Source organism: Harpia harpyja, chromosome 1, assembly GCF_026419915.1.
Source record: "Harpia harpyja isolate bHarHar1 chromosome 1, bHarHar1 primary haplotype, whole genome shotgun sequence".
NCBI classification, from domain to species: Eukaryota; Metazoa; Chordata; class Aves; order Accipitriformes; family Accipitridae; genus Harpia; species Harpia harpyja.
This window is the reverse complement of record NC_068940.1, coordinates 85,096,273-85,110,183: the sequence shown is the minus strand read 5'-3', so window position 1 is coordinate 85,110,183 and position 13,911 is coordinate 85,096,273. Positions and strand designations below refer to the sequence as shown.

The following is a 13,911-nucleotide window of genomic DNA, read 5'->3' as shown; positions in this document are numbered from 1 at the left end:
TTTTTTCCTTTTGCCACCCCCCCCCCTTTTTTTTTTTAAACCAATATGGTCTTCCAGCCTTCCAAGTAAGTCAACATTGCCATATTTGCTCTTTTGTAATTAGAAACATGGCATTCTGAAGGAGCTTATGCTGGTTTTGGCAAATACTTTTCTATGCAGAAGCTCCATCTTACAGTTATAATGTTGGATATCTCTGCTGAAACTCTTGCTGGCTTAATATGTGAGTGGAAGTTTAAGAGAGTGGTTTTTCTGTCAACCCAGAGTTTACCCAACCATTTTGTGGTTGATACTGCTGTTTTTACTGAACCCAAGGGAAGAAGCATGTTAAAATGGCAAAAAATTACTGAGAAGACCACTGTTTCTGGTGAAGTTTTCCTGATCCATTCTGAAGGAAGATCTTGATTTTCTCCCCCCACCTCCCCCAACCCACCCCCATAAAAATGTTCTTTTAAAAGTTCAGCTATAGACAGATAATTTGTATTTACATGACTGACATGGAAAAAAAAATCCTTGAATGACAAGCTCAGTTTGAGAGGATATTTACTAATGGCAAATTTGATAATCTGTCAAAAAAAGTTGTTTGCTAAGAGTCCTCCATTTTCCAGCAGAAAGGACCTGATAGTTGAAGAATTGAATTAAAAGCTGCTCTTTACTTTTTAATAGTTTGGTTGCTAGCAAAGTTCAGTATTTTTCTTGTTTTCAGTCAAGACCCACTATCTGGGGAAACTGGCTTCATTGTGCCTGCTATCTTCCTCCAAAGGAATCAGGCCTGGTTATTTGTCCAAGGACATGAAGAGTGTCAGTTGTGCACTGCAGTAGTATTTTAATGAGCACACGCAAAGTTAACATACTATAGTGTGGTTTGAGCCATTCTGGATGTCGGTATTCTGAAATAAAATCTCCACTGTAATTAGACTGGAACTCAAGAGTCAAGCTGCCGGTACTTCTGCCAATATAAGCTTATCGAAGTTACTCCAAAGATCAAGGAAATCAAAGGCTGTATAAAATTGATCACAGTAATTTTACTACTGGAGGATATATTTCAAAATTTCTAGGAGGTAATTAAGGAGGACTAAAAGGATTGCTGAAGAAGCTTCAAGGGGATCTGTTCTGTGGCACAACTAGTACCGTTGCTGTGACACACAAAGATCTGTTGGCCAGTCAGAAAGAGTAAGAAAATGTGGTGCAGTAGGACATGCCTGCTTTTTTTCACTACAGCGGCTGCAATTAGAAAGTCTGCTGGGATCTAACTGCTCTGGCATCTAATTTGGGGAATACTGTGTCTGTGCACAGGGCACAAGCCTGAGAGAGGTGATATATTGCAGCATCAAAATCTACTGGTAAGTAACTCATTTTCATACCTGCTGATCTAATTTCTCAAAGTCCAATGACATACCAGTCCAGACAGCTCACTGTCTTGCTACAGTACTGACAATTTGAGAGTTCCCTTTTATTTTAGAGTTGCTCTTACAGATTTTAGTTATATTCATGTATGCTATCAATTTGAGTTTGCATTCCATATTTCCTGTCCTAAATAAAGGTTTTTAAAGCTTGTTCTTTCTTATTCAAATGTTTTTATTTTTTTAAGCTTTTATTTTCACTTTTACTTTTCACTACTCAGGTAGTTCTTGAACTGGAGCACTCATCTGATATAATTCCCTTTCTTAGGGAATTAGTCTGTTTGGTTTATTTCCTGTCTTCATCTGCTGGTAGGAGGGCAAATTGCCAACTGGACTGGCATTTTCTGGATTTGGAGAAATTAAACTTGCAGGTAAGAAATTACTGGTTTTTCATAGGTATAATTGGAAACAGAACTGACTTTTTGTTTGTTAAACAAAAAATCTGTGTAAATGGGTCTTTCAGAACAGGCTTCCAATGGCATGAATCTGGATTTGATCTCAGGGAAATTGGAAATCCAGTCTAGCTGAAATGAGACCAGAAATTTTATGTGGTTACCAAGATAAGGGTTTTCTGTATTAGCTTGGGCTAAACTTGAGATTAATTTTTATTTACTTATTTATTTTTAAATTCCTGGAGGTAATATAGTACAGTATAGTAAGTGACCAAAGATAATCACCTTTTTATATCATTTCTGTTTTGCATGGAGGAACCCCACGTACAGGTTGTCTTTTGTCCCCATCCTCCACTATGAATGGGTGAATCAAGTCAGGTCACGCTTTCAAGATGCAGAAGTCTTAGATGTGTTAATTCAAAGGAGTAATTTCTTATCCTTTTGAGAGGTAGCTGAGCTGCCAAAAGTGATGGTAGTGCAAACAGAACTGTTTGTGAGGTTACCTTATGCATTATTTTTTTTAAAAAAAAAGCTGCTTCGAAAAAAAATTAAAAATTAAAAAATTGACCATTTGGATGATCCATTTTTAGAGTGGCTCGTATGTGATTGTACCAGAACAACTGAAAGGGCAGTATACTGTGGAGCAGGGATGGAAATGAGCAGTAATTTGTCAATTGCATTTTATTATTACATGTGTACCATACATAATGATATTCTGCTTGTGTTTAATAAATAATCTCAAAATAATAAATCATGAAATAAACATCTCAAATAAAATAATAAAAGTTGAGGAAATCAGCAAGTAAATATTCTGGAGAGTGCCTGACAAAGACAGGGCCAGTGAATACTAGTGGAGTATGATGTTTATTAGAAGACTTCACTAATCTCAATTTTCCCTACTTCTTAAATACACAATTAAAGGACTGAAAGTCAAAAGCACGCAGAGACGTTTCTGTGAATAGCTGTATAAACCTGATGTTAATACTCTGGCTGTTGTTGTTATTCTTGAATAAAAGTAAGTAAATTTACAGGCCTGGAGAGAGCATATGTATGTGCACTTCAAGCAGACACTTATTTCTAACTTGGGAGTATGTTAGTGTTGATTAGTTAATGAATCATCAGTATTCTTTTGTAATAGGCAGGAATTTATTAGCAGGATGTTTTTACTGAATACTTTTGTTTGTTTTCTAAGGGAGCTTAATTTAAATAGCGGTTCCTGATGTAGAGAACAAAAAATATAAAAGTAAGCCAAATATTTGTTAGTTTTTAATGATGTATTCTAGCATTAAGATGATGTTCTCCTCTATTCTGCTGCTTGTTTTTCCTAACAAATTATTAGTTGCAGTAGTATTTTGAATTTGTATGGAGTTTTTCTTTTTTTGTAGCCATTAAAAAAAAAAACCACCACAATTTAAATGTCATAACTTAAACAGGGTATCCTGGGCTTACATGGTGAGACTGTGTATATTATACTTCTCTTGTATATGTGTATTATGGAAAAATCTATGCCATGAAGTAATACAAAGGATATTAGACCATTTTAAAAGCTATTTTTTGAAAATACATTCTGTCCCCAGTGTCACCAATGCCTCTCTCGTGTAATAAATCCCAACAAGCATTTTGCAGGGTTTGCTTTACCACTTTTCAGTATGAAAATAGCAATTCAGCAATTACTTCCAAAGGAATTAGAAATATTCTCTCTCTGCCTGCCATCTCTTCACAATTTCTTGATTTTTTGTAATGTTTTTAAGAACTTTAAACATGATATGAAGTTATCTTATAAAAATACTTGTTGGGGTGAGGACTGCTCAGAGCACGAAACATTATTGTTTTCTTTCTGCAGATTACAAAAGAGAGCTTCTGCTACTTTTTGCCAATGTGATTATAAAGAGATGGAAATGATTGTAGGTAGAGAAGATACCAGTTAGTGGATGGGGGGGGAAAGTTCACAGGCTTTCAGACAACCAAGAATTTTTTCATGCCTAGATTAGGTGATGTACCATAAATTAGTTTAACCCCCCTGCTCTCATAATAAATTCTTACATATTCTCCCTACTCTACACAAAACTTTCTGCAGTCTGCAGTCTCACCATGTTAGTCCAGGATACCCTATTAAGCTATACCTCACATGCTGCCTGCCTTTCATTCAGAAAATAATCATACAATCTCTTACTAAGATCCACTGTATTCTCCATGTACCAACTACCTTCCTGAGATTATTACATTTAGAAGCCATTGTTTTTATCTTCTTTTTGGCTTTCAAGTTTTCTATTTCCAGTCTGAAGAAAGGGAGTTAACAGCTTGTTGTGTATGCTCATTTGATTGTTTTCACTCAAACTTGGGTCGTATTTCCTTCCTTTTTAACTTCTCTCTATAGTAAACTCTTTGTCTCTCTTTTCCTCTTCCCTTTTTGGAATGTCCTTGCTTTTACTCCCGTATTAAATGGCTTAACGTATTGTCTACAAACCTTATTTTGCATCATCCTTATATCATCACAGCTACAAAACCAATACAACGATATTTTATTGAGTTTTATTTAAAAATAGAACTGCATACTTGTGATCTTCAGTGTTATTCTTATGATGTATTATGGATTTTGTTCCTTATAAGTTATGAGGTAATATCCTTCATAAAATCTAGGCTTTTAGTCTTGGTCTACAGGCGTTCAGGTTATTCTGGTTTTCAGTTCGTGTTTCTTGCCAGCGGTTTGTTATTGGGAACAGAAGCAATAGAATAAAATCTGTTTGTACATAGGCCATTCCAGTTCAGTATGTTTTATTACAGACCAGCATTTTATACAGAAGCTTAGATACTACTTTATTTTTATGTGAACTTGTGGTAACACTTTTGAAATATTTCCCAGTCAAGGCCCAAAGTGTTCAGTAATTCCTTTTTTTATGTGTGTGTAAATAACAGAAAATATTCATTTTATATTTTATTCTTGAATATTTTGTGAAATGTGTAAATTTCACAAGTACCCCTGTTTGCCATTTGTACCTCTCTACCAATTCTTCAGTTCTTATTTTTGCTCTATGAATATTTTATTCTAATTTTTCCTCTGAAAGCTTTTATATGCCAAACTTACTTTCCTATACTAGCAGATAAATAAGTTTTAATAGTAATATTCTTCTTTTGGTTAAACAGCCTGACAGTAAACACATAGAGGAGATCTTCGTTGCACTCATTGTGATCATGAAGTCCTAATTCAAACCTTGCAGTATTGCAGCCTAGAGTTGGCCAGCACTAGTTACAATGTTTGCATTCTAAGGAACAAGAGTGCTACTGTAGAAATTCAATCTGCCTTGGATAAAATAAATTGTTGTCTTTTGAGAGCTCTTAACTTCTAGAAAGAGCTCCTCTTGTCTGACCAAGAGCAGGACAGCACTCAATAATCTTGTGCAGCATTTTTTCACATTGTTTCGAAATTTGTCTGTGTTTTTCATTAAAACATGATCATATTTCCTTCCTTTTTAACTCATTTCTATAGTAGATGCTTTTGTCTCCCATTTCTCTTCCTCTTCACATTTTTGAATATTTGTAGCAGTATCATTTTTGCCTTACGGTGATTAAGAGTTTGAGGATGATGTATGTTGCGTAGACACGGCGCTTAGGGACATGGTTTAGTGGTGGACTTGGCAGTGCTAGGTTTACGGTTGTATGGACTCAATGACCTTAAGGGTCTTTTCCAACCTAAATGATTCTATGATTCTGTGCAGTTTAATACTTTGACTCTTAAAATAAGTCTGGTTAATATGCATAAATTGATACTGCCTTTGTTTATCTTGAGAGAATTGCTGTTTGCTAGCAGTGCCTTTAATAAGTCTTTGCTGCAGTGGAATCTCATGATACTTTAAAAATGGCTGCGAAAGAGCAAACAGCTAAATAATCTACGAGGCTGAAAAAACAGGTGGTAACTACCAGCACCTGCTGGTGTATTTTGTCTAACTTCCTATTGTCTATACTACTATTTTATATATACTGAATACTGTGTTTGGACTGATTTTATATATTCAAAGTTATTTTTACGTATTTTTAAAGATTCAAAATAAAAGCATAAAAGTTTTAAGAGGAGAATAGTCACTTCTGTATCCTACTTGATGCCTGGTTTTCTTCCTGAGCATGGTGGAGTGGTTTAAGTAGTGATCTACTGGAACTGTCTTTAAATATTGTTATGCTAAAATCCCTGGAGCAGTTTGGCTAGTCTTTGCTGCAGAATTTCTTTGTCCACACAGAAAAGGTTACATTTCAGGTTACTATAGCATAAAGATTTGTGGAAAAAGCCTCAATATAGAAACCTACGTAAAGTGCCAAAATTCCACTATTAGCAACTTATGTGTAGATGTGTGGTTTTTGTCACCTTTGCTCAGCATGTTTGTTTAATAATAACTTAACACTGCTGCTGAGTTGTGTGGTGATAACATACAGGAGTTGTCCAAATGGGAATTTACACATGTGTGTTATATGTATGAATTTGCATTTAGTTACTGTGTACATATTTGCTAACTGTGTCCTGTTACAAAACTTCTATGAAAACATACAAGAAGTCCTTCTGAATAAGGAGGTGATGTAGTGTAACTGGCTAACCTCATAAGAACATGCTAGGTCACTGTTTCAGTTTCCTCAAATCAACAAGCTTTTAACAGACCTGTTTAATGCTCAATGTACTCCATGGGATTAGGGGTATTACCTGGGGAAGTGAATACCATACAAGATATTTGAAATTATTGAGAGCTTTGGGTTATCAAAGTGGTATAGACCCCTCAGAGAGGAGGGTGAGGGGGGAGATCCCAGGGTAGAAAAGTTGATTGTCTACTTGCATGAACGCTGGGGAAATTCATCATCTTGAGAAAAGTTTCTTGAAAATAGTTTTGCTTGCTGTGGTGCTTTACCACCTTCTCTTGCAAAATTGCTGTGCATCTGTCTCCTCTCTCAAACTCAGCTACCAAAAAATCCTTACTGAACTTGCTATTGTCTTACCTTGTTATATGGGAAATTTTGGCTCTTTGGTTGGTGTTATGTGCCCTTACTGAGGTTCTTGTCTAATGTCAGATACCACTTCAGATACCACCGGAATAAAAACTGCATTGTAAAAACAGACCTGTTGACAATGTCATTTGTGAATTCACATAAATGTATGTGTACCATGAATAGTTAATTTGCTATGCAGTTTGGCATTTCAGATAACAACATAGCATTTAGCTTTGAACTCCTGAGTACATTCGGTATGGAGATATGTAACATTAGCTATTTGCTTCAGGCCACAGATAGTCAAACTTGTTGTAAAGCAGCATTTTACTATTGCCTAGTATTTCATGGATTGGAGGAGTTATGGGTTAACAAGCAATATAAGTTTTGTTTCTAGAGTTGTTCTACAGCAGTATAAGGGTAGGTTGTACAATTTAAAAAAGGCTGATCTTGTCTTGGAGCCTGAAGAACCATGTGCTTTCCTTATTTCTGTCTGACTTCTGGCAGATGACTTCCCATATTGGCATAGTAGCTTCCTCATTTCCAGAATTTTAGAAAACTGGTCTGCTTCATGGGAATATGAGGCAAAACTAATTTGAACATGTAAGGTACTCAGTTAACACATTTTCTGTAATTTAAAAACAAATTACTAGGAACTGTAAGGTGGTAGAAAACAGAATAACTACGTGTTATACTTCACCTGGAAGCATATAATGAAATTAACATGTCTGGTTTTTAGTTCATTCTGTAGAAGTATTGTGGGGGTGTGTTCAAACTGAAAAAAAAAAAAAAAAAAAATTGGGGGGAAGGACATCACATTCCCATAGTTGGTTTGCAAAATAGTTGGACTGTTAATTACCATCATGCTGGCACAAAGAATCTTTAGAATGCTGTTGCTTTTTTATTGCTTTTGGAGAAAGATTCTAACTTCAACTTTTTTCTGCTCCTAAATCCTTCTCAATAGGTTTCTCAGTTGCTTCCCCTAGAAAAAATGAACAGTTTAAGATGCTTTATGAAAACTGCAATCTGTTGGTCACTCAAAGTAGAACATCAACTTGGTCAGGACTATTTGCCCTGTTTTTCTTCCTGTACCTTAAGGAATTGCATTTAATAGACTGAGATTTACTGATTTTTCTATTCACAGGACTGTGCTAAAGAATAATGACTTGAGATCAAGACAAGAATTAACTACTCACCTCACCAATCAGTGGCCTTCCCCAGGAGCTCTGGATGTCAATGCTGTTGCCTTGGACACTCTACTCTATAGAAAGCACAATCAACAATGGGATGAGTAAGTTGAATATTTATTTTGATTCACCTTTAAAGGAACAGGGAAACTCAAAATTTTATCTTTCCCTTAGCATACTCTGAAGTGTACCCTATTGGAATTATCTCTTACAATGTACAAGGATCAGCTGGCAGAAAAAAATCAGTTTATCTCACCATAAAAATTTCCTTCCTTTGGATTAATTAAAAAAAAAAAAAAAGGAAGTAATTGCTTTAGGAAAAAACAGTGTTTTAGGAAACAAACAAACAAACAAAAATAGAGTATTTAGGAGAAGAAAGATTAACTGCCTAGGTTTTTTTAGAAGACTTTTTAAGGACAATTGAAGATATCTAGTTAGATCTTTAAATATGTTACTATTAAATATTACTTGGTTTGCAGGAAGAGTTTTCAAAGTCTGGACCAACTTTCAGCAGAAGTTAGTCTTTCTCAGTCCTCTCTGGATCCAGGTCACTCACAGGATGGGAAGCAGGATGGAATGAACTTATTAAATGAAGGTACAGAGCCAGTCTAGTGGCTTCATTTTATTTTATTCTTCATAGCTCTGATCTTCAGTCCCTGTGAGATGAATTTTCAGTGTGAACAAAATATGCATTGAACAGCATATTTTTTTCATTGTTATGGAAATTGTTTCAGTTTCCCTAAGGACTATACTTCAAATAAGTTTGCATTTATGAAGATGCCTGCACCCCCAATAATGTAAGACTTTGCGCTGTATTTAAAGCTAAGCTTCAAATATGTTGCATATCTTCCTTCTCCATCATGGAACCAGAGACAGCTCAGCTACAAGGAGGATCTTCTGTCATCTTTCTGCTATAACTAACTCAAATCTTTTGAGTTTTTTAAGTTTCCTTTTTTGTTTCTTAAAAGAAAGATTAAAGGCACCAGATTTGCAACTACCACTGTCATGCTTACATCTTGCATTCAACATTTATCTGTGGAGATGCAGCCTGACAGTGTTTCTGTTAAAACAGAGAGGGGAACGTGATATGAACCATGCTAGTATATAAATGTAATATACACAAACACACCCCCTTTCAAAATCTTATCAAAGTTGAGCTGCTCCATCTTGTGGGTGACTGTGAAAAGCAGAAAAATGCTGGAAGACTTCTGAAATAGTAGTATTTTGGGTACAGAACAAACTGCTATAAAAGTCCTTTTTGTATCTCATCAAATGTTAACTTTAAATAGACTTGACAATACAGAGCCTTAGTAGTTGATAACTGTAAAATTTCTTGGTTTTAAAATATCAAGGATGTAAAATTTAGAACTTTTTTTAAAACTGTGAACAGTCTTAAAATCTAAATTATTTCAAGTTAGCTTAGAGAAAGTGAAATAGAATCAGCATGGCTATTATGAAGAGACTTCTTGTGCAGATCTACTTTGAACTGGTTTTTTGCAATGTTAATCATTTGAAGTTATGCTTTGTTTTATCTTCTGTAAATAAAGGTGTGGCAAAATCACTGATAATAATAGTTAAGGTTTTGATTTCAAGACTCTATCTTTAAAGGTATCATAACATCTCACTTCTAAATTACTGAGGTTCATCAGTACCTAAGCTTTAGTATAATTTTATAAGATGGTATGTGATCCTGCTGTTAAAATACCTCTGGTCTAACTCTCAGTATGGCAGTTTTAATTAAAAGATTAGAAGTAGTAAACTTTCACAATACTATTAAGCCCACTAATGTAGTCAGATTTTTAGCTCCACACTTGTTGAAATCAAGGGCTGTCCCCAAACAGTGTTACACTGCTCTTCGTGTATTTTATGTCCTCCAATTGAATGTAGTCTTTAAAGGGTAGTTTTTATGGGAATAAAGATTCTTCTAAAAGTGAAGACTTAAAAAGTCTTCAATCTAGTTCATTCTTTAGGGAAAGATATTCAGTCACTTGAAAAAAGCTTAGTAGAGGTGAGACCTAAAATCTACTGGAAACCGCTAACAGGAACCATAAATGATGCAAGAGAGCTACATCTCACTTCCTCCCCCCTACCCCCCCCCAATGAATTATTGGGCAGGGCACGATTTGGGTTGTTTCGTTTTTTTCTTACATCCTTGTCATGAGAATAAAACTTTTCTGTCAGGAACAGGAGACGCAATTTTAAGAAATGCTACTTTATAGGTGTGATTTTAAAAAAATCTGGTAGACTGGCTTATCAATAAAATCTTGTGCCTGTGACCTTTTTAAGTTCATTTTAATCTCTAGTTTAAGGTGATCTTTTTTATTCTGCAGGTGAGCCAGGAGGATGAAATAGGGAGATGCTGGTAGACCAAATTCTTTATAATGTAATTTATTAGCGGAGTTGTCACAAAATAACTTGAATGGATGTTCTGAGAAGGAAAGACATAAAATAAATAGAGAAATTGTCCAATGCAGTCTTATACCTATAGGTATGTTTCACGTTAACTGTCAAGTGTATGTGGATGACACGGCAGATACTTGCACTGCTGCTCCTGCACTGTAGGGCTTTTTCCGGTGGTCGGAGCCTAATGCACTTCAAATTACCAAGGTTTAAAAAACAAAACATGTTTATTTTTAAAGAAATATATCCTGATTCCAGTTAATTCTACTCCTTTCTGAGGGATTTAAAATTACATCTCTGGTACTGATGTGGTATTAGTAACATCACTCCCATTTATATATAATGTACTCAACTAAAACTGGTGCTTGAGTTAGTAACTTCAGTTCACCGTGTAGTCAGTGGAGTCTCTGAATCTCCTTCTGTAGGAGACTGACTACAGCCCAGCCTGCAGTCCATGGGTAGGGATCTCTTTACCACCTGGACAGGGAAGGTATGGCATAAATTACATGCCTTCCTAATTGCATTTATGAAGTATGCGTGTGCTGAAGCACTAATAGGTAATTCATAATAGTGTAGATGAAACATTTTTTTCTATTCCCTCTTTTTTTTTTTTTTTTTTTGTGGTCAGGTCATCTTGTGCTGTAAAAATTATTAGCTTAATTCTTGTTTTTCTTAACAGGGAAGGAAGACACTCCATCATTGCTTGGTCTTTGTGGCTCTCTTACTTCAGTAGCAAGCTACAAATCTCTCACAAGTCTGAAATCAAGTGAATATCTTGCAAGTCCCACAACAGAGATGACAAGTCCAGGCTTAACACCATCTTGAGATATACGCAAGAAGGAAGAGCTTTGTGTTGTATGCATTTGGTTTATGTTCCATAAAATGACTTGCAATGAAGACTGCTAGTTCTGAGTTAAAAAATAAGCTGCTTTATTTTTCTTTTCATGGTTACCTGTTTAATTCACAAATTCTGTCAGTTTTCATTCAAACTTTTTTTTCCCCCAGAGGACTTTTCAGATTTTCTATTTTAGTCTTGAATTATTTAAAGCTCTTGGGCAGGTAGCAGACATATAACCTGATGCTTATGACTGATTTTTAAAATGAAACAGTTGCAAATCAGTCCCCTACTTAACTGCCACGACCTTTGTTTCTCTTTGCAATGGCCTGGCCCTACTCCAGCCACGGTGCTTCTCTGCAGTGCTTTAAATATCTATCAACTGTTGCAGAACAGACAGGGAATCCTTAATGCCAGTCTTTGTAGGCAAATAAATATTTTACCTAAAAATCCAGCTTTTCATCTGTGTATGTGGCATAGGACCTCAAATAGCATATTTAACCTATCAACAGCTCTTCTGAAGTTGACTCAATGTTAGATTTTGCATTCTTGTTAGTATCGTGGCACTTAGGAGATGTCTGAATCGCACTGAAGAATCACACTGAAATACTCCTACTGATTCTTGAAGTTGCATGTGAATAACAAATGTAAGTTGATCATCTAAGTCAAGCATACTTAGCGATTTGTAAATGCTGAGGAAACTCACTAAATGCTTTTGAGTGACCTGAGTTACAGATAATCAAACATTATACAAGAAACTTCTTGGTTTATTGGCCTTGCTGGAAAGATGGGGACTAAGGATGGTGGAGTTAGCACCTTGGGAAGTTTGGATTGTGTGTTTATTGGCAAGATCCCAAGGAGAGTGAAAAAGGGGAAACAAAGACAATGTAATGACAGTATTCTCATGTTAAAGATTTTTCTCATTCCTGTAGTAGTGCAATAGGTATTTTTTCTTGATTAGGTAATACCGCGGAACTTAAATTTAAGTCAGTTTTCTCAAATTACTTGCCATTGATTTAAATTACTGAAGGGGGAGGGGGGAAGGGAGACATTTTTTAAATGAAACTAACTTTCCAGATTATCCTACAGTTTCAAAGTTTGCAAATTAATTTTTGAATTGCAAACTATATTCTTAATTCTTTGTAAGATACAATGGATCCTTTATCTATGAATTTTGCTAATCAAGGTAATGCTTATCAGTATGATTAGTAACTTTTTAAACAAAACTTAAATGCATGTAAGTACGTTGTATTTATAAGTGCTAGGGAAGATGCTTTTTTGTGCCAAAGAAGTTTCATAAATTGTTTACATGAGTAGCTGCAATACAAGACAGATTTTTAATTATTGCTTACTCTTAGATGTTTACAGTATGTCACTACACTGGATGGTTTTAGTTGATTTGCCTCTTGTAATGGTACCTTGGCACTACTACTATAATCTCGTCATTTTAGGGTGGGCTTGAAAGAGCGAAGATTCATTCTTACCTTTACTAAAAACTACAGGAAATGTTTAGCCTTTGTAAGTATGAGGCTTTGCATCTCCGGAATGCAACGCAGTTGGATTTAGCTGGAGGAGGTTCCAGATACATCTCCTCAACTCTCCAGTCCACAGTGCTGGAGGTCATTGCATCCATGGCAGGGTAAACAACTACTGATGCCATTTTAATGCAGATTTTTTAAGCAGCTTAGCCAAATCCACCAGACCTTGTCTTTCAAGCCCTCATGTACCCACTCAGTTAATTTCTTTGTAATAAACTGACCATTAAATCCTTTCATACACTGTCAGAATGTCCATTACTTCATGTAACTGGTTTTTTTGTTATCACATTAAGCACCTGTTCTCTCATGGCAGTTGAGTAACATTATTAAATACTAATTTGTAAACTAGAGATGCATTTTTACCTCAAATACAGTGAAGGAATCTGGATTCCACAAGTTAACATTCTACATCAAGGTACAGTGATTTAATCGGTTTTGTTTGCTGTTAAACACTTCTACATCCCACTACGTCAGTATTTTGGAGGGGGCTATAATCATGATCTTCAGTCATGTTTGCTGATGGCTCTTTTCTTGGAGCTACTGGTGTGAAATTCATGTGTCATTTAACTGAAGTCTTTTATGTAGTCTGACAGCACTGTGAGTTTCTGGGTGTCATTTTGTGCATGGGAAATCAGTTATGTGTGTCCTCCTCAGTTATAAACATTAATAATTTTTCAAAAAAAATGAAAAAAATGCCGAAACTGTATGTTTTGTTGCCTTGACGTTCCATAAATGTTGCATGTAAATTAAACATTTTGTATCATCACTAATTACTAGGGTTTGCCTCTGTTTTAATCAGACAGGATAAAATAAGGCCATTTGACAAACTGTAGTATTATTGAGCTTATAGCAAATTCTTTTCTTGCAAAACAGGGAGACTTTGTTTTTGTTGCTATATTTCATTCAATGTGATCCAAAATCTGCTGTTACTACTTTCTTTCTCTTAGGCTTTATTTTGAGTTTCTAGTGTAAAATTACTTTGAAAAATCACAATGGGGGAACAGTGTCAAACATCTCCTATGGCAGTACCTCTTGCCTGCACTGTATGCAGTAACTTTGTACCTGATGTCTTTAAGCTAGACCATTTTTCAGTGCATGATGAATTTTCATCAAGGCCAGACATGTGCTGAGATACCTTCTGCACAGTAGAATAGGACTGAAGTCCATTTCTTGGGTAAAGCACACCCAGAAGTT

At 35.5% G+C, this 13,911-nt stretch overlaps 1 protein-coding gene and 1 long non-coding RNA gene across 2 annotated transcripts in view; one reads left to right on the top strand and one right to left on the bottom strand.

Annotated features, from left to right (window-relative positions):
- Positions 1-13,487, top strand: part of RUNDC3B (RUN domain containing 3B) — a 61,505-nt gene extending 48,018 nt beyond the window's left edge. Inside the window, exons 9-11 of the mRNA XM_052802956.1 lie at positions 7,902-8,048; positions 8,424-8,539; positions 11,024-13,487. Of these exons, the coding sequence (XP_052658916.1) occupies positions 7,902-8,048; positions 8,424-8,539; positions 11,024-11,169 (409 nt within the window). The 3' untranslated portion in view covers positions 11,170-13,487. The remainder of the gene's footprint in view (positions 1-7,901; positions 8,049-8,423; positions 8,540-11,023) is intronic.
- Positions 5,879-8,473, bottom strand: LOC128148776 (uncharacterized). Its single transcript, XR_008237407.1, has 3 exons — positions 8,400-8,473; positions 7,954-8,018; positions 5,879-7,739 (listed from the first exon to the last, which is right to left on the bottom strand). It is a non-coding gene; the product is annotated as an uncharacterized LOC128148776 (long non-coding RNA).
- Positions 13,488-13,911: the final 424 nt, after the last annotated feature.